The sequence below is a fragment of the Penicillium macrosclerotiorum genome (assembly GCF_028827735.1).
Source record: "Penicillium macrosclerotiorum strain IBT 26536 chromosome Unknown utg000003l_segment0_segment0, whole genome shotgun sequence".
Classification (NCBI taxonomy): Eukaryota; Fungi; Ascomycota; class Eurotiomycetes; order Eurotiales; family Aspergillaceae; genus Penicillium; species Penicillium macrosclerotiorum.
This window is the reverse complement of record NW_026643083.1, coordinates 4,722,594-4,739,234: the sequence shown is the minus strand read 5'-3', so window position 1 is coordinate 4,739,234 and position 16,641 is coordinate 4,722,594. Positions and strand designations below refer to the sequence as shown.

At 51.3% G+C, this 16,641-nt stretch overlaps 9 protein-coding genes across 9 annotated transcripts; 5 read left to right on the top strand and 4 right to left on the bottom strand.

Moving 5' to 3' along the window:
- Positions 1 to 267: 267 nt before the first annotated feature.
- On the top strand, positions 268 to 507 carry N7462_004613 (uncharacterized protein; the record flags this gene model as incomplete). The annotated part of the gene is made up of 1 exon (XM_057076339.1): positions 268 to 507. One exon carries the CDS (start codon positions 268 to 270, stop codon positions 505 to 507), a length of 240 nt encoding a protein of 79 aa, XP_056935844.1.
- Positions 508 to 1,057: 550 nt separating this feature from the next.
- Positions 1,058 to 2,233, top strand: N7462_004612 (protein disulfide isomerase family protein; the record flags this gene model as incomplete). Its single annotated transcript, XM_057076338.1, has 2 exons — positions 1,058 to 1,580; positions 1,650 to 2,233. The coding sequence occupies 2 exons, from the start codon at positions 1,058 to 1,060 to the stop codon at positions 2,231 to 2,233; spliced, it is 1,107 nt and encodes a 368-aa protein (XP_056935843.1).
- A 522-nt stretch (positions 2,234 to 2,755) lies between these two features.
- On the bottom strand, positions 2,756 to 3,149 carry N7462_004611 (heat shock factor-binding 1 family protein; the record flags this gene model as incomplete). Its single annotated transcript, XM_057076337.1, has 3 exons — positions 2,756 to 2,844; positions 2,930 to 3,029; positions 3,090 to 3,149. 3 exons carry the CDS (start codon positions 3,147 to 3,149, stop codon positions 2,756 to 2,758), a joined length of 249 nt encoding a protein of 82 aa, XP_056935842.1.
- Positions 3,150 to 3,404: 255 nt separating this feature from the next.
- On the top strand, positions 3,405 to 4,573 carry N7462_004610 (EBP2 family rRNA-processing protein; the record flags this gene model as incomplete). The annotated part of the gene is made up of 2 exons (XM_057076336.1): positions 3,405 to 4,194; positions 4,287 to 4,573. The coding sequence occupies 2 exons, from the start codon at positions 3,405 to 3,407 to the stop codon at positions 4,571 to 4,573; spliced, it is 1,077 nt and encodes a 358-aa protein (XP_056935841.1).
- Positions 4,574 to 5,260: 687 nt separating this feature from the next.
- N7462_004609 (alpha/beta hydrolase) lies at positions 5,261 to 6,193 on the top strand (the record flags this gene model as incomplete). Its single annotated transcript, XM_057076335.1, has 2 exons — positions 5,261 to 5,566; positions 5,630 to 6,193. The coding sequence occupies 2 exons, from the start codon at positions 5,261 to 5,263 to the stop codon at positions 6,191 to 6,193; spliced, it is 870 nt and encodes a 289-aa protein (XP_056935840.1).
- Positions 6,194 to 6,345: 152 nt separating this feature from the next.
- On the bottom strand, positions 6,346 to 7,582 carry N7462_004608 (pseudouridine synthase PUS4; the record flags this gene model as incomplete). The annotated part of the gene is made up of 2 exons (XM_057076334.1): positions 6,346 to 7,499; positions 7,549 to 7,582. 2 exons carry the CDS (start codon positions 7,580 to 7,582, stop codon positions 6,346 to 6,348), a joined length of 1,188 nt encoding a protein of 395 aa, XP_056935839.1.
- Positions 7,583 to 7,738: 156 nt separating this feature from the next.
- N7462_004607 (uncharacterized protein) lies at positions 7,739 to 9,916 on the top strand (the record flags this gene model as incomplete). The annotated part of the gene is made up of 4 exons (XM_057076333.1): positions 7,739 to 8,078; positions 8,170 to 8,426; positions 8,487 to 8,651; positions 8,714 to 9,916. 4 exons carry the CDS (start codon positions 7,739 to 7,741, stop codon positions 9,914 to 9,916), a joined length of 1,965 nt encoding a protein of 654 aa, XP_056935838.1.
- Positions 9,917 to 10,196: 280 nt separating this feature from the next.
- Positions 10,197 to 10,950, bottom strand: N7462_004606 (uncharacterized protein; the record flags this gene model as incomplete). Its single annotated transcript, XM_057076332.1, has 3 exons — positions 10,197 to 10,237; positions 10,484 to 10,704; positions 10,766 to 10,950. The coding sequence occupies 3 exons, from the start codon at positions 10,948 to 10,950 to the stop codon at positions 10,197 to 10,199; spliced, it is 447 nt and encodes a 148-aa protein (XP_056935837.1).
- Positions 10,951 to 12,774: 1,824 nt separating this feature from the next.
- Positions 12,775 to 16,543, bottom strand: N7462_004605 (uncharacterized protein; the record flags this gene model as incomplete). The annotated part of the gene is made up of 4 exons (XM_057076331.1): positions 12,775 to 12,809; positions 12,870 to 16,082; positions 16,137 to 16,345; positions 16,470 to 16,543. 4 exons carry the CDS (start codon positions 16,541 to 16,543, stop codon positions 12,775 to 12,777), a joined length of 3,531 nt encoding a protein of 1,176 aa, XP_056935836.1.
- Positions 16,544 to 16,641: the final 98 nt, after the last annotated feature.

The window sequence follows — 16,641 nt, the reverse complement described above, 5'->3', positions numbered from 1 at the left end:
CGGTGGATCCTCAATTGTATTACTATCTAGTAATAACTAAAAGAACGTAAAAAACTCCTCAACATGTAACCGAGGGATCCAAAAACAAGCTTCCGATCCTTTTAAGACCCTAATTGATGTACGAAGCACCTGCATGTCCAGCAAAAATCAAACCTGGGCAATTGGGTTGAATGGGTCTTCATAGTTTGCTTAGGTTTGAAGCAGAAGATATCCATTACTTTCCCGGTATATGAGATAGGATAGATAATTCTAGGAAGTTTCCTCGTGATGTATCGTCATAGTGGAACTACCAGCAAGAATGTTGCAACGGTCTCGTATAGATACGAGATCTATAAGGGCTCGGAGGCTGATCAAGTACTACAAGCTACGTATTTTGCACAGGGCTTCAGCGGTGTAGTACAGGTACAAGATTTCCAGCTTCAGGCTGCTGCTATCCGTGTCTCATCTTTAGTTCGGATTAGGAGACTTCTCCAGACTGCAGTCTATGTCGGATGTTTCAATGATTGAGAGTTGATCTTATACGGATATAGTACGTATTAAGGGTTACCTGTGACTCCTGCTATAACTTAGAAGAGAATCAGATATTAAAAAGGGATTCATTCATCTTTATTTTATTAGACCATAGCGCTTACTTGAGTACGAGAACGACTTTAATGCACTTTATATACTCGATGTCCTCATTTTCGAGTCGATTTAGAGCAAATTCTTTTGTTTCGCTTGTGTAGTAAGTAGTATTTCACCTCTAAACCCTCCACTTACGAAGGTGGAATTTTTCAAGGATCACGAAGGAAGATGGCGGCAAAATTTCAGTTTGAGGAACATGTCTCATCAGTGGTATAGTGAAATTGCAGTGTTCATGATCCTAAATAGCAACGGAGTGTAGTCCCAGTTCAGCTGGTGTGATCTGCGGAGCTTGCGGAGGCACCAAGTGGCCTCTTCCTTTGTTTTGTCATCAACTCACCAGGACATCCGCGAATTTCGCCTCCCCCGTTCCTCCTCTCCAGGAATTTGATCAATTCTCAATCCTCCTGATACACACTCAAGCAACCACACAATCATGGCTCGCCTGAGCTTTTTGCTGCTGGGCACTCTCTCCGTGCTCAGCGGCTTCGCCAATGCTGGCTCCGCCGTTGTCGACCTCATCCCAAAGAACTTCGATGATGTCGTCCTAAAGTCTGGCAAGCCCGCTCTCGTCGAGTTCTTCGCTCCTTGGTGCGGCCACTGCAAGAATCTCGCCCCCGTCTATGAGGAACTCGCCTCCGCTTTCGCTTTCGCCGAGGACAAGGTTACTGTCGGCAAGGTCGATGCCGATGAGCACCGCGAGCTGGGCAAGCGTTTCGGCGTTCAGGGCTTCCCTACCCTGAAGTGGTTTGATGGCAAGAGCGACAAGCCCGAGGAGTACAAGGGTGGCCGTGATCTGGAGAGTTTGTCTTCCTGGATCACCGACAAGACCGGCATTAAGCCCCGCGGAGCCCAGAAGGAGCCCAGCAAGGTCGAGTACCTGAACGACGCTACTTTCAAGACCACTGTTGGCGGCGACAAGCATGTTCTGGTTGCTTTCACTGCGCCGTGGTGTGGACGTAAGTAGAGCTCTTCTAATTCCATGCGCTTCCCTACCGATTAACTGACTGTCCGGCCTTCCAATCTAGACTGCAAGACCCTCGCTCCTATCTGGGAGACACTCGCCAATGACTTCGCTCTCGAATCTAACATCCTGATCGCCAAGGTTGACGCTGAAGCCGAGAATGCCCGCGCCCTGGCTAAGGAGCAGGGCATCACCGGATACCCTACCATCAAGTTCTTCCCCGCCGGCTCCTCCGAGGCTGAGCCCTACGGCAGCGCCCGGACGGAGGAGGCTTTCGTTGAGTTCCTGAACACCAAGACTGGCTCCGCGCGCGCCGTCGGCGGCGGTCTGAACAAGAAGGCTGGCACTATCGCCGCCCTGGACAAGCTGCTGACCGAGTACGTGCCGACTCACAAGTTCGAGAAGCTGGCCGCGGAGGTTAAGAAGGCCGCCAAGGGCCTGCAGGACAAGTACGCGCAGTACTACATCAAGGTTGCCGACAAGCTGAGCCTGAACGAAGAATACGCCTCCAAGGAACTGGCTCGTCTGTCCAAGATCCTGAGCAAGGGTGGCTCTGCGCCTGAGAAGGTGGATGACATTATCTCCCGGAGTAACATTCTGCGTGGCTTCGCTGGTGAGGACAACGAGGTGGTCCGGGATGAGCTGTAAATGTGTGTGCTTCATTGTCTGTATGCTTGGTCGACGTGCAATCTTTGGGAGGAAAAATGTTATCGTAGCGCGATATATTGATGAATTACTATCCCTTGGGCATTGCTAAGAAGAATACTGGCATGTCCGCTGAATTGTACATTGCGATCCAAAAACCTGGCGACAGATTGCGTATTAATTTTTCTTTCTTTTTCCATATGATGTATGTAATAGTTCAATGACCATAATAGAGCCCATCGCCTCATTTTTACGACAGAATCCTATGAATCGGTATACTAGAATATGCCGTTTTGAGGATAACGAGATCTTATTCTGAGCGTCTTGCTTATCAAGACGTAGGGTATCTTCATAAACAAAAAAAATAGGAAACCAGACTGGTGAGCTAGTGCTGAGAGTGTTCCCTAGCGATGAAAGGTATACGATATGGAGAATGTGCACCGCACGCTCTATACAGGTGTTCCCCAGCTCCAAAGCACTAAGTTGACGGGGAAGGAAAATAACCGGTAAAGACCTAGAGAAGATCTATTTTGTCGGCGTTGCTGATGCTGAGTCGCCTCCAGACGCTGTCAAGGAAGCTTCGAGTTCGTCAAGTCGACGAGTCATATCATCCACTAGGTGCGTGTTAGCGGGTGGCCGCTGCCAAGACCGAAGAGCAATTGGATGGCCATAGGTCCTGTAACAATGAGTGATACTTACGCTTCCCAAACATCTCTTTTGAAACATGATCAAACTTGCTTTGCAGCTGGTCAAGGAGTTCGTCAACTGCCGCCGTGAGTTGGCCTTGGGCATCAGAATTCTGGAAGCCGGTCAGCGCGGTAATTCAAACGCCAGGACTAGATACTTTGAACAAACATACCGGCTGTGAGAGAAATGACTCTTCAGTAGTAGTCTTCTCGGGGGAAGCGGCCTCAGCCATGGCGAGCAATAGTAAGAGTTTGGAAGTTGTATATTGTTCTCTCCGTTGGGAAGCAGGACTATGGGGAGCGCGACTCGATAAGGCCGGATCATCTGGTTCTTCCGTCACCGCCTTCCGCTAACCCCATCCAGGACCTTATCGCCCACGCTAACCTATTTGAGACTGGCCTGTGCTCAAAAAAATCCCGTAGGATAATCCAGATTGCTTCCCTCATTGCTGTTTCCCAACCCCCCAATTCCCTCCAGATCAATCACCATGGTCAAACGAAGCAAGCTCCTCCAGGCTCTCGACGAGCACAAGGGTCGGGACTATGCTTCTGAGAAGCAGAAGAAGATGGTCAAGGCCGCCGAAAAGCGCAAAGGCGTGAAGGCCGACACCAGCGTGAGCGTCGCTAAAGAGACCGAGGAAGTTGATGAGGATGTTGCTAGCTCCGAGCCTGAAGAGGATGAGAAGGAACAAGAAGAGGAGGCTGAGGAAGCCACCGACAACTCCGCCGAGAACGATGAGGACGAGGATGAGGATGAGGAAGACGAAGAAGAAGATATCCCGCTATCAGACCTGGAAGAAGACGAGCGTGAGGACGTCGTCCCCCACCAGCGCCTCACCATCAACAACTCCGCCGCTATTACCTCCTCTCTCAAGCGCATCTCATTCATCACATCCCAGACACCATTCTCTGAGCACAACTCACTAGTCTCCCAAGAGCCAATCGAAGTGGAGGACCCTAATGACGACCTCAACCGTGAACTGGCCTTCTACAAGGTCTGTCAGGCTGCCGCCATTCAGGCCCGTGGCCTGCTGAAGAAAGAGGGTATTTCCTTCACCCGCCCCGGTGACTACTTTGCCGAGATGGTTAAGAACGACGAGCACATGGACAAGATCAAGAAGAAGCTGTACGATGAGGCTGCTGGCAAGAAGGCCGCCGCGGAAGCACGCCGCCAGCGTGATCTGAAGAAGTTCGGCAAGCAGGTGCAGGTCGCCAAGTTGCAGCAACGTCACAAGGAGAAGCGAGAGACTCTTGAGAAGATCACCGCTTTGAAGAAGAGTATGTTGCACCCAGACTGTTTCTTTCCTTCATTGCCATATAATCTAATATCCTGAAAATTGAGAGCTAATATGTTTTGTTTTCCTACACAGAGCGCAAGGCTGACTCCGCTGCCCCTACTGACGACGCCAACGATCTCTTCGACGTCGCCATTGAAGATGCTGGTAAGCCCGAGAAGCGCGGCCGTGACGGCGGCCCGGGTGCCAAGCGCCAGAAGCGAGACCAGAAGTTCGGCTTCGGTGGCAAGAAGCGTTTCTCCAAGAGCGGCGATGCGATGTCCAGTGGTGACATGCGCGGTTTCTCTACAAAGAAGATGAAGGCCGGTGGTGCGAAGCGGCCTGGCAAGAGCAAGCGAGCCGCGGCGAAGGGCCGTAACTAAGCTGACCCTTTGGAATAGGGGAATGGAAGAGGACGTGCATCGATCGCTGAGAAGCATGTTCTTGACAGGCGAGGGATGATGGCGCAAGCGGCGCAAAAAAAATTCACCGGTGGATGTCCACCATGGCTTTCTGTAATATCTAGAATCTTACCCTGCATCTGCACATGGTCAATTGAATTACTTTTTTTATGATTTGACATCTGGCTTGGTTGGACTGAATCATACAGTTAAAGCCCTCGAACTGGCGTTATTATGACTTGGATCGATATCATTTCTCTCTGCAGTGTACTATTTCGTAATTCAATCCTGCTAGTGGGACCGAATAAGGGATTATTCGGTCCACTCACCAAAAACAAGGGCTTTGGCCGCGTCTGCTGCGCCGACTTGGCGATGTTTCCGAATGTGGAAATTGGTCAGATCAGATCAGATTAGATTCTGATTATCGGTCTTTAAAGATGCCCCCTCCCCTTCCTCGAGTGTCTTAAATCCTGCATACGACTTCTTGCTCTGATCTCACTTCTCTTGTTCTCTTTATATTCTTGTCATGGCTGAATACCGTCATCTGGCTGTTGGTCATCCGCAGTGGGTCGATGTAGGCATCATTCCAAGCCCTATCCTATTTATGTAGCCTGCTCTAAGGAAGTCCAGTTTCCGAACAACTTGCCGCCAAACACCCAAAGAGTTCCGATGACTCGGGACCATCTTGCAATCACCCCGCAGCCTGGGCTGGAGATCCGCGAGTTCAATATCCCCGCACGGGACGGACATCCTATCTGCGTGCGAACATACAGACAGTCTGACAAGACTGGCCTGCCCCTCTTGATCTACCTTCATGGTGGAGGATTTGTGACTGGTGGCCTCGAGACCGATGATGCTTCATGCCGTGCCTTGGCGACACAACTCCCTGTCTTCGTTTTAAACGTCGAGTACCGTTTGGCGCCGGAGAATCCATTTCCAACAGGATTCGAGGACAGTTTCGATGTCGTGCGTTGGGTATGTCCATCCATGTCATGTTGAATAATAGAATCATCGAAGCCCAATAAGCTGATCATCTAGGCTGCCTCCCATGGGCCATCCAAAGTGCCGATAAACCTCCAACGAGGCTTTCTGCTCGGGGGCACTTCCGCCGGTGCTAACTTCACAGCTGGCATTGCTCACCTGGCCGTCCAGGAAGGCTTGTCTCCACAGCTAACAGGTCTTCTCTTCCTGGCGGCAAGCGTCTGCCATCCAGATGCGAGGCCGGCCGCATACAAAGAACGTATCCTGAGTGTCGATGAAATTAACGATGCGCCAGGACTGACTCGGAAATCGATTGACTTCTTTGCAGCCAAGTATGGTGCTCCTCCAGAGGACAAGCGGCTCTCACCGTTGCTGTTTGACTCCCATGCTGGCATCGCACAGAAGGCGATTTTCTATGTTTGTGGATGGGATCCGCGTCGGGATGAGGCTTTGCTGTTTGAGCGACTGCTACGAGAGGAGAATGTTAGCACCAAGTTGTTCGTATATCCAGGCCTGCCTCATGGTTTCTGGACGACCTGTCCTGACTTGGAGGTTTCGCAGAGCTGGCAGAAGGATCTAGTTGACGGCGTACGCTTTTTATTAGTGATGGACCCGGTGTGAAGATCTCCGATCATTCCTATGATTTAGCAAAAAAGATTGGCTATATACCAAGTTGAAGGTTGCCATTGTTATGAAATATGAGCACCCTATATGATCCACATTTATAGCATATTTTTCACCTCCGTTCGTCTCCCTTTTATCTCAACCCCCTGCTATTGCTTAGCTTGGGCTGTGGCTTCCGCCTCTGCCTTCGCAGCTCTCTTGCTTTCCCATTGTTCGAGGAATCTCTGAACTTTCGGGCCCCAAACTTCCTCGCCTTCCGACAAGTCCTTGTACTCCAAGATATTCTCGGGTTGCAAGTCAAATTCGGCCTGTCGACTCCGCACAAGTTCACTCATCAGAGCGCAGCTCCCAACAGATTTACCAAGATCGTGTGCCAATGAGCGGACATAGAAACCGGATGTGACAGTCATGGAGATCTTAACTGCCGCGGGCTGGGGTCGCGGCTGCTCGGTCTCAGTAGTAGGAGCCTCGACGGTCGCAGGCTCTGAGGCCTCGGGCTCAGGTACCGAAGATTGAGCGGCGCCTTCTTCTGATACCTTCTGCTTCTTGATAGCTTCCTGCTCGTCTGCCTTTGGAGAGTCTGCCGGGGGCGGAGACTTGCGCTTGGTGGATGATAGAGTCTCGGAGCCTTGGTTGGCAGCTTCGCTCTCCACCGGCAATTCAGCCTCCTTATCCAGAAGCTTCTCTGCAATGATCTTCTCGTCGCCAGTCATCTCCTCCTCGGGCCACTTATACTCGTGCGTTCCAGGCTCATACCACTCCACGACTTCCATTTTCAAGGTCTCGACTGGCCGACTTTTGATCTCGACCGGAGGCATTTTGCCCTCACGTGCATACTCATACAGTCTTTTGCCCTCCACTCTCAGTGCAGAGAAGATGGGAGGACGCTGCATGATCTTTCCGCGGAATTGCTCCAGAGCCTTCTCTACTGCTTCCCGTGTGATGTGCTCGTAGGGAGCGCGGCGCACGACCTTGCCTAGTCGGTCATAGGTATCGGTCTCAGCGCCGAAGAGCACAACCGTTTCGTATGACTTTGTGCACCCTAGGAAGTCATTGAGTGACTTGGTACCCTTTCCAACGCCGGCGATCAGCACACCTGTGGCGAGCGGATCTAGTGTTCCGCCATGTCCTATCTTCACCTCAATCTTCTTGTTTCGTCGGCGCCTCCGTTGGTTTTGGCTTTCCTGTTTCCTCATATCGCGCTCGGCGTCCAGCCATGGTTTGAAAAGCTTGGAGGGATTGAAGTGGCGTTGGAGGTCGCGGAGCACGTCGGCCGACGTGATACCCTGCGGCTTGTGGACGGCTGAGAAATCAGTGACAGAACCTCATGAAGAAATTGGCGCACAACATACCAAAGCACCCTTCAAAAATTTTCTCTCCAGACATTGTGGTGCGAAAGAGCCGGAAACCTCGTGGGAATGGCATCTGTCGTGCAGTTGCAATACGAAAAAAAGCTACGAGAGCTTTCGCAAGTTGAAAGCGGCTCTTGTAATTAATCGCGGGTATCGGCCGTATCGATAACGTATCGGTAACTTACCGGACATGGATGGACCTTCGAGTGTTGACGCTGCGAATTCCAACCTTCAGCTCACTTCTTTCTTTCATGTCGCCTCAAACTCGCATTCGTTAACCTCTCTCTGTCGGCCGAAACACCATGAGATCTTTACAACTCTCGCAATCATGACCGCTCGCGAAGATACCGTCCTACCCCCCATCGATCCCTCCATCACCGACGAGAATGACTGGCCGGACTTCGATCTGACCGATGTGAAGGTCCTGCGGCCGGGGAAGATGCTATATGCGAACCTTCTTGAGGCCACAGAAGAGAATCCGGTCCAAGTGATAGGCTGTCTGGAGCTTCGGGAAGACCAGGAACACTTGGGTGTGTATTCGATTACACGCCTTGCTTATCGCATCGCGCGTCTTAATCAGTTCAAGCTCGAGGTTTTGCTCACATCGATACTTTCTTACAGTTCTCAACCCGGACTCAACCTCGAATCGCGTGATAATCGACGATGTCACCCACTTCGCATATGGGCAGACCGAGGACCGCAGTGTTGAGCTGTGGGTGGCGGGCAAGGCTGGCTGGTACAAAATCTCACCGGCCAAGGGCTACCAGCCCACCTTCAATCGGATGGTCCAGGGAGTGGACATGCTTTATTTCCTGTTGGACCGGCATCATCATGGGAAAAAGCAGCTCAACCCAACCTTTAAGAACCTTTGTGAGCAGGTGAGAGCTCCATACCCCTCGTGCTTCCCTGCAGGTCCCTGGCGACTGACCCCTAGATAGTATACATTTCACACGCACGGGGACTGTGAGACGAGAGAACAGTCGGCGGAAGTTTTTGCGGGGCATGCATCGTTTTTGCTCCGCTGTATGATCGAAGGGGACGACGATGAAGGTGTCAACTGGAAGAAGACAAATGTATTCGTGCACCTCCGTCGCCAATTCGGAGTGAGTCTCGCAAACTGGATACGTTATACTAGTTCAAAGACGCTGATGCTTTCACCCTACAGGATATTTACAAAAAAATCATGGACGAACGATCACCTGCCAAATCCGAGGACGAGGAAGAAGAAGAACAAGAAGAGGAGAACGATGCGGTTGTATCCACACCTCGGCATGACCCAGCAGCGATTGCAAGATCTCAAGTGGAAGCTGTCTACCAATTGATTGGGGAATTGAAAGAAGAGGGCCATTTAGCCAAGCGCCGGCTGCATCTTGACCTGCTGACAGAGCGCCTGTCGGATCGGTACTCGTTCAGTAAAGAGAATGCAAGCAAGATTATTGCTGCCAGGGCCAGCGCTGTTCTCGAGAAGCTGGACGAAGAAGACACTCCAAGTTTTAGATGGTCCCGCTACGTTATCTACCGAGAACTCAAGCATGCTTCGAGCCAACTTGACCCTCTACCACCCGCCCTCCTCACACCTTTGCAATCCATTGACGACTCAAGTGACGATGAGTATCTAGGGCATACCCAAAAGTCTGTGCTCCGGCCTAAAATGAACTCCGCGGTATCTGCGAAAGTCATGGGCAAGCGACATCGCAAAATCATTGACCAGCCGACTGCGGAGTCCGATGAAGATGATGACGAAGACGATGAAATGGAGGGTGTCGAGACGCCCAGTAAGACCCGCGGCCACGAGCTGATTAGAACCCCTCTTGCTTCTGCAAAGTCTCGACACCATTCTATTCTTTCCGATTCAGGGTCCGCTGCCGCATCTCTCTTGAAGACCGTGCTGTCATCTGAACCTCCGTCGACATCAAGTTTTCTTTCTCGTGGGACAAACGGAATGGTAGAAGTACCTGAAATGCACCCTCTTGCCGAACTCAACAAAATATCCAACATATGGTCATGTCGCATGCCTGGGTGCTCGAAGACCATCTCTACCAAAGGCACGGAGCGCAAGAAAGACATCGAGGCCCATGCCCTCGAGCACGACTGGAACACACAGATGCGAGTCGAGCTGGTCGAGTCCGAGCGACGCATGCACTCCGCCTTACCTGTCGGAAACCTCATGCAATACCTGGTTGGCCAGCACTATGGACAAATGCGCGCTGCGTTCCCTGAATTATATCCTGAACAGAAACAAAATGGTCACGAGAATGGAGCCATTGAACACCCCGAAAACCCCAATGGCGGCGAACATATATCGACCCCATCAGCCCAGAGGTCTGTAGACCCTGATGAACAAAGCATGAATGGACACACCACCTGAGTCTTTGGCATTTGTACCCTTTCACGACCGTAATGCATCAAATGTCAGATTTACGATGATTCCACATGAACATAAGGCTGGAAAGCTGATTTGACGAACGTGCGAGACGAATTGATTAGGTTTGTCCTCTTTCTATTTTTTTAAAGGAAGGATTTTAATCTGACATGCTGTTTTTCGTTTTCAGAGATATCCTCGCCCTCTGTACTTTTTGCTCAAAATTGTTACCTTCGTCTGCATTCTAAGTGTGACCTACCGTAGATCCCGAATCTTTCCTCTTACTCTAGCTGTAGTCAATGCCAAGTAGTTTCACTGCAGGTAAATCTGTAATGGCAGTAGATCAAGACTGTCTATTGGTCAATATTTCGTTTCGCATTCTTGCCAGTCCGTTGGGAATTTCCAGTTGAGCGATTGGTTTCAAACACATTAATTCCTGCCATTTCGACCTCATATACGAATAGAAAGAGCATAGAGGCTCTGGTACCAAAAAGAAAGAAAAACCAATTCTTACTATTCAACCAGCTCAGGATCCAGTTCAATGATCAATTTTCAAAACTCCAGTCAACTCACACCGCTCCACCACACCCTCCACTGGATTCTCGGTACAGACCCAGTTTGAGTTCTTTGCATATGCACTAACCGTTTCATAGCCTTGCTGGGTGGCATTCACATGCTGCACGACGAGTGTAAAGGCCTCGATGTTGCCAATACCATAGCGAAAGCCAAATTCAAATCGCTGGTTAAGGCATTTGTTCGGCGCAAGGCCGGGCTGGACAGCACTAGTCGTATTCCTGAATCATCCCCGAGTTCAGCATTATTTGACAGCGGGCAAAACGGAAGAGAGAAGCCCACCAGATTAGACTGCAGCTATCACTCTGCATCGTATCGTGCACCACAAAGTGAAGGGCTCCCATGCTTTCATGGGTATATTCGGCATAAAAGCTCTGGACCTGCAGAGCCGTGCTGCGCTGAATTGGACCAGCGAGGGAAAGATCGGACAGAGGCAGGAACAAAGAAAAGACAGTGGCAACTTTCATTGTAGATGGAGTTCTATGGTGATCAAAAGTTATCCAGTCGAGTTAAACTGATCAAAGATAAGGAAATAAAACGAATGTGTAGATCTTGAACCAGACTGCTGTGATGATGCGCCAGCCCCGTCATCCTCTTATAGTTCCTTGCCAATACAACCAACCCGTGGGGGTACGACACCCGCGTCAACAGTTTACCCCCTTACTCCAAGCACCGAATGATCCCCAGAATGAGTTTGGCCAGGAGCTGTATGCCTTGTTATTGGCCAGAGTCCTATCATGAAGCCGCGTAGGCACACCCCGATCCAATAACGCCGACCTCGAGGAGACACATTAGTAACACCAATATCGCCACTGTGATGTTGTAGCAGCTGTAGTCTGCCGAGGCGTAGGGATATCAAAAAAGTTTAAAGAAAAGAAAAAATAAAATGTGTCCTCAACGGCCCGCATGAATAATGAACCGATGGCGTATCGTCGGGTGAAAGTCCAGCTACCAAGGTAAATACTCCTTCTATTCAAAGTTCATGTTCTTCCCCGGCGCACTTCATTTTTAGCCCAGAGCTTAATTTTTTTAGGTGAGGGAGCTTCAGAGACTTGAGAAGTCAACACCGTCTTGCTACTCGGGGAACATGTCTAGATGAAGTCTGTGCCAGGGTGACATTCGGCAGTGAGTTGGTTGCCGTGAGGCTTTTGTTTGAAAGTCTCGTATCTGATTGAGCCTGGAATCACCAAAAGCGGATTCTTCAGGGATGCTTTCATCAAGTTGGATAGTAAATGGCCGGTATTTGGGTGAGTTTGCGCCGCACAACCTCTTATCAGAGGTGCGCCAGGATGACTTGCTGGCCTATAAGTGGCCAGCAGGGAGAATACAGGTCGCAAATAGTGGGTGGTTGAGAGATACGGAGATAACAACCTGGAAAGTCTATATGGTGCAATGTGATCATGCGAATTTTATATGCGGCTACATTCTACTTTGAGCAGCTGCAGAAGCGGTGAAATAGTACAAGAGTCGTTTGAGACATACATTACGAAGAGTTGCATAAAGTGCATCCACTGTGGTCGGCCTCAAAATCAGATGGCCATGCTAGGGTCACTGCGGGCGGTTTTATGTACAGGACCATTCAAAAGCCACCTAGTATCATGTTTTGCCACAGGGCCAGATAGTCTGAGACATCTACCTCTGATATTGGCCGAGACTGACGAAAGAAAGGGAGAAGTGACGAAGAGCATACAGAGAGAAATTGAGTGCTATGCCATATCAGAGTAGGAATGGACAAAATTGAAGACAGGGGGAAGGTAGTTAATGCAAACTCCTCGGCCTGGAAGACCGATGCAGGCTAGAACACAGCGCACGCACAGAAAACAGGTCACACTCTGCCTTCACCTGTACACTGGTAAAGAGGTTCTTCGGAGAATGAGGTGATCAGAGGACAAATAGTGAAAAGAAGAAGCTTTTTGACTTCGAGGGGTATACCACGGAACATGCCACATATATCACACGCACATACAGGAAATAGGAAAGGAGGAGAGATAGGGAGAAAAGACGACGGTGAGAAGAGAGATAGGAAATGATATGACGGGAGTGGGTGGTAAAAGCACAGGCTAACTGGACAAAAATTCGAAAAAGAAAATAGATCAGAGACCGTGAAGGCAGGGTTGTAAATGGTAGATAAATGTGACCCAAATCGATGAGATGAAAAAAGAAAAAGATAAAAGAAGAAAAAGGTAAAAGAAGAAAAAGATGGAAGACAAGAAAGATGAAAGAGAAGAAAAGAAGTGATGCAGATTGCTGCTGTCAGTAGAGGAGTCCTGCCCTCAAGCTAACTGAAGGGATTATTGCCGATGGGCATTGTGGGCGTCGACGAGAGCTGCGATGAAATGTTAGCCATCCATTGTTTTGTCAATATACAAAACCCCTGTCGACCTACTCGTTAGGGTCCAAGATTGTCCCTGTCGGGACTCGCAGGCGCATTGCAACGTGCTGCCGTCCAGGAAATCCAGCAGGATGCTATTTGGAAGCTCCTGCATATCCTCATCTGGGAGGCAGGGGGTTCGGAACTCGGTCAGGTGATAGCGCTTGGTCATATTGCGAGCAGTAGCGTCGTTGGTCCCGGGCGCAAGAACAACGTACCCATTCTCATCGATACGCATGAACCTGCGCTTCCAGAGAAGAGTTTCAGGGAATTGGACATTGACTTCGCCGATATCAATGGGCTCTGCAAGGCGCGGATGAGAGGATGACGGAGAAATAGCAAAATCACTGATGGGTGACGTGACGGCGTCTTCCTCCTTCACAGATGGGCTTAAGGCTCCGATAATACTGCGGCGTGATGTCGAGGTGATGGATGACATGCGGCGCATCAGACGTGACGCACGCGAGCTTTTCTTTTCATCTGTAGGAGACGAAGACTGAAGAGTCTCATCGGTCTTAGCACGGGATGATAACGAGAGTCGGCTTGCAGGACGACTGGATACCTGTGCGGCTTGACGGCTCGAGCCTGTGGATGAGATAGACATGCTCCGGTTTTCCGAAAGGTTGGTGGAAGAGTCGAATGTTGAGCTGTTTGAGAGTGGTTCATTGGCTGTTCCATGTTCCACAGTCAGTTGGCTGGCCTGAAGGTTGAGGACGTCAGACTCAGAAGGCTCGACTCCAGAAGACCCCGGCGACACAGCAGTGTCACGGATGATGCGGGCCGTGACGGAAATGGAGTTAGTGCGACGCGTATTGGCAGGAGTGGAACGCGACTCATGGTGGTTCACACTCGGCGCGCGGGAGAAATCCGGAGCCGCGCCGTTGGGGAATGAAACGGAAGCACGCTTGCGCAGACTCTCAAAAGATGATGACGCAGATGGCCCAGTCACAGGAGGGGTTGAAGTCGACGGGGTGCCTTCCCGGCTAGAGAACTTTTCCAGCGCCTTGATGCGATTCGAGATACCAGAGGAGACGTTGATCTTCTTGGCCATCAGAACCGGGGTAGCGGGCCCATTTTCAGAGTACGAGCTTGATAAAGATCGAGCTGCTAGTGCGTGCATGGCCGATGGAGAAGGAAGTCCATACGGGCTCGACACAGCCCGCGATCCTCTCCAAGACTGATCACCGCCATTGGGAGACTTGACAGCGACTGGTCGAGCCTGTTGCACAGTAGCAGATCTTAATTCCTCCATGAATGAATCATCCGAAAGAAGTTGATCGTCATCCGAATACTCTGGGGTCAGAACTTGGATCGGCTCCAAATGAATCTTCCGTCTTTGGTCCAGGGGGAGAGATTCGTTTTTAGTGGTGCGAGGCGGCTCAGGCGTAAAGTCATCAAGCGGGACAGGATCAATTGAGACGGAGACAGGGGCGACTGTAGGCTCGGCTACGGGGCTGGGCGGGGAGTCCACAGATGGGGAAGCATTGACCAGTTCAGGGGATCCAGCTGCTGGATTCTCCGTCGGAAGATCTGTCTCCTTCTCGTCCAGTTGTTCGTCGGCGACGGCTGGAATCTCTAGTTGTTGTAAAGGAGAAGCATTTTCCAATTCAGGTGTCGAGTCTGGGACGTCTGCCGAATCCTTGGCGAGTGGGACCTCGACGTTGACGCTAGGGGGTAATAGGTCGTCCGTAGTCTCAATTGGGTCAACAACTGCGGAGTCCGCATGTTCGACGTGTGTTTCGTCCCCAGTGGATTCTTCGGAAATCTCCTCGGGAAGTGTTTGCGGTGTCTCCGACTTGAGAACTTCTGACGAAGTATCGGTAATTTCAGTGGAGAAGATAGTGTCAGCGCTGGGGGCCGATGTATGGGAGCATGATCCGCCTTCGAAGTCAGTCACCGCGATGTCGGTTATCGGTTCAGGGTTTGAAGACTCGAGATAAACAAGATTCTTTTTCTCGGCCTCTGCTGTAGGCTGTTCCTGGGAAGGTGGGATAGAGGCCTCAACAGGTAGTTCAGGACCCTCAATGGGTGGTTCAGGAGCCTGAACTTGTGGCCCTACAGGCTCCTCAGCTACTTCGTTTTCTTGCTGCTTTTCCGGCCCCGGTTGCAACTCTGGTTCCGTCGCGTGCTGAGGTTCAGGATCCGGTGTGTCCAGCTTAGTTGCTAGATTGATATTTTCTTTGTTTTCCTCCTGGTCCAGGGTGGCCTCCTTCTGCGTTTTAGTTTCTTCGTCCGCTTCCGGGATAGCCTGCTTCTTTTTCGTCTCCTCGGCTCGCTTGGCCATCTGCTTCTTCCGTTGCTGCAATGCTTTCATCAATCGCTCTTTCTCCGGCGTCAACCCAGAAGATGTCGATAATGCGCCCAATGATTTGGCACCCGGCGACAGTTGCGGTCGAGAAATCGGAATGGACGGTGGGGGAACGAGTAACGGCGGGATAGGCGGTGCTCGGCTGTTGGGTCTGGTTGCGAACGAGCTACCCTGGGATCGCGGACGAGGAACCTCGATGCTGGGAGGCTTCCGTACGGAAGAGGAGCGCATACCGGCTGGCATCGAGGCAACGGGTCGTTGATCTGGATTCCGAGAGGTTCCTGCAGTCCGGGGCCGACCACTTCCGTCAACCGACGGACGAGGGCCCAATTTGACCTTAGGCGTGATCCCGGCCGCTCGTTCTAGATCCCGCAATGAAGGCCGTGCAGACTGGGTTGACATCCGTACTTCCTCCGATGGTCGAGGAAATTCATCCAAAATATTTCGGTACCGAGAACGATCCGAGCTCGAGTCAGGAGACTTTGGGGATATCGTGCTGGGCGATTCACTCATACTCCCGATCGAGGGTGGAGCGCGGGAACTGGCACGAGACGGAGGAGGCTGAAGGTCGGGCGAGGGTGTCTCGACCTCCGACGACATGGTAGGGGTTGGTACAATGGTTGCCTCGGATTTCTGACTGCCAGATCGTTGTCTTGACTCAGCCTTTGGCGGAGGCTGCAGCGGCGACTGTGCCTTCGTCTCCTCCTTGGCACCACTCTCCTCTGCATCTTCAGTGATCTCCATTAGGCGACGACGGCGTAGAGAGCTGGACGAAGAGGTGATTGATCCCGAGGCTGTGTGTAGAAGACAGGCCGAGGACAAGGCGCTTTCATTGAGGTCGGAGGCCTGGGATAGGGGCAGCACGGTATCATTCGGGGTGAATTTGTCAAGGACAGACTGGAATTGGACGTTGCTTCGAGCTAGAATGTGAGAGAAGAGACGGGAGAAGGTCAGTCAGAAGGCCTTCTTCGCACGAGCAATGTGAGCGAGCACTACCTTGAATGAGCCGGGACAAGCCCTCGGGCATGTAGCGCAGAATGACCTTCCTCCGCCGGTAATGCAAGAAGCCGTAGAGGGGGAGATCTCCTCATAGTTCTCGATGGCATTGCGCACCTCGGGCACCCCGCTGGTGCCTCGTTCGAGGAGGGCGACTTCATCCCTTGCAATGTAGTGCAACAGAAACCTGCGATGGCGAAGGAAGGGGAGCGGTCAGCATTGCGGGTTTTCATCGACCAAGGAGCGCGTCGGAATCGTCAGAGCAGGTCGCAAAAGGGGGAGCGATGTGCACGCATGCCACCATAACTTACCAACCACCCGCGTCGGCCAGGGCACCCTGATAGGCTTCGACGATGGCGGGAGTATCTAGCCCATTGAGAGACATGGCGCGCACGGCATGAGGAGCGTGCCGGAGAAGGCCAGACGAGGTCGAATTGGGGGAGGGAGAGAGACGAGACTCGGGAGAGGATCGAGAGGGGGAAG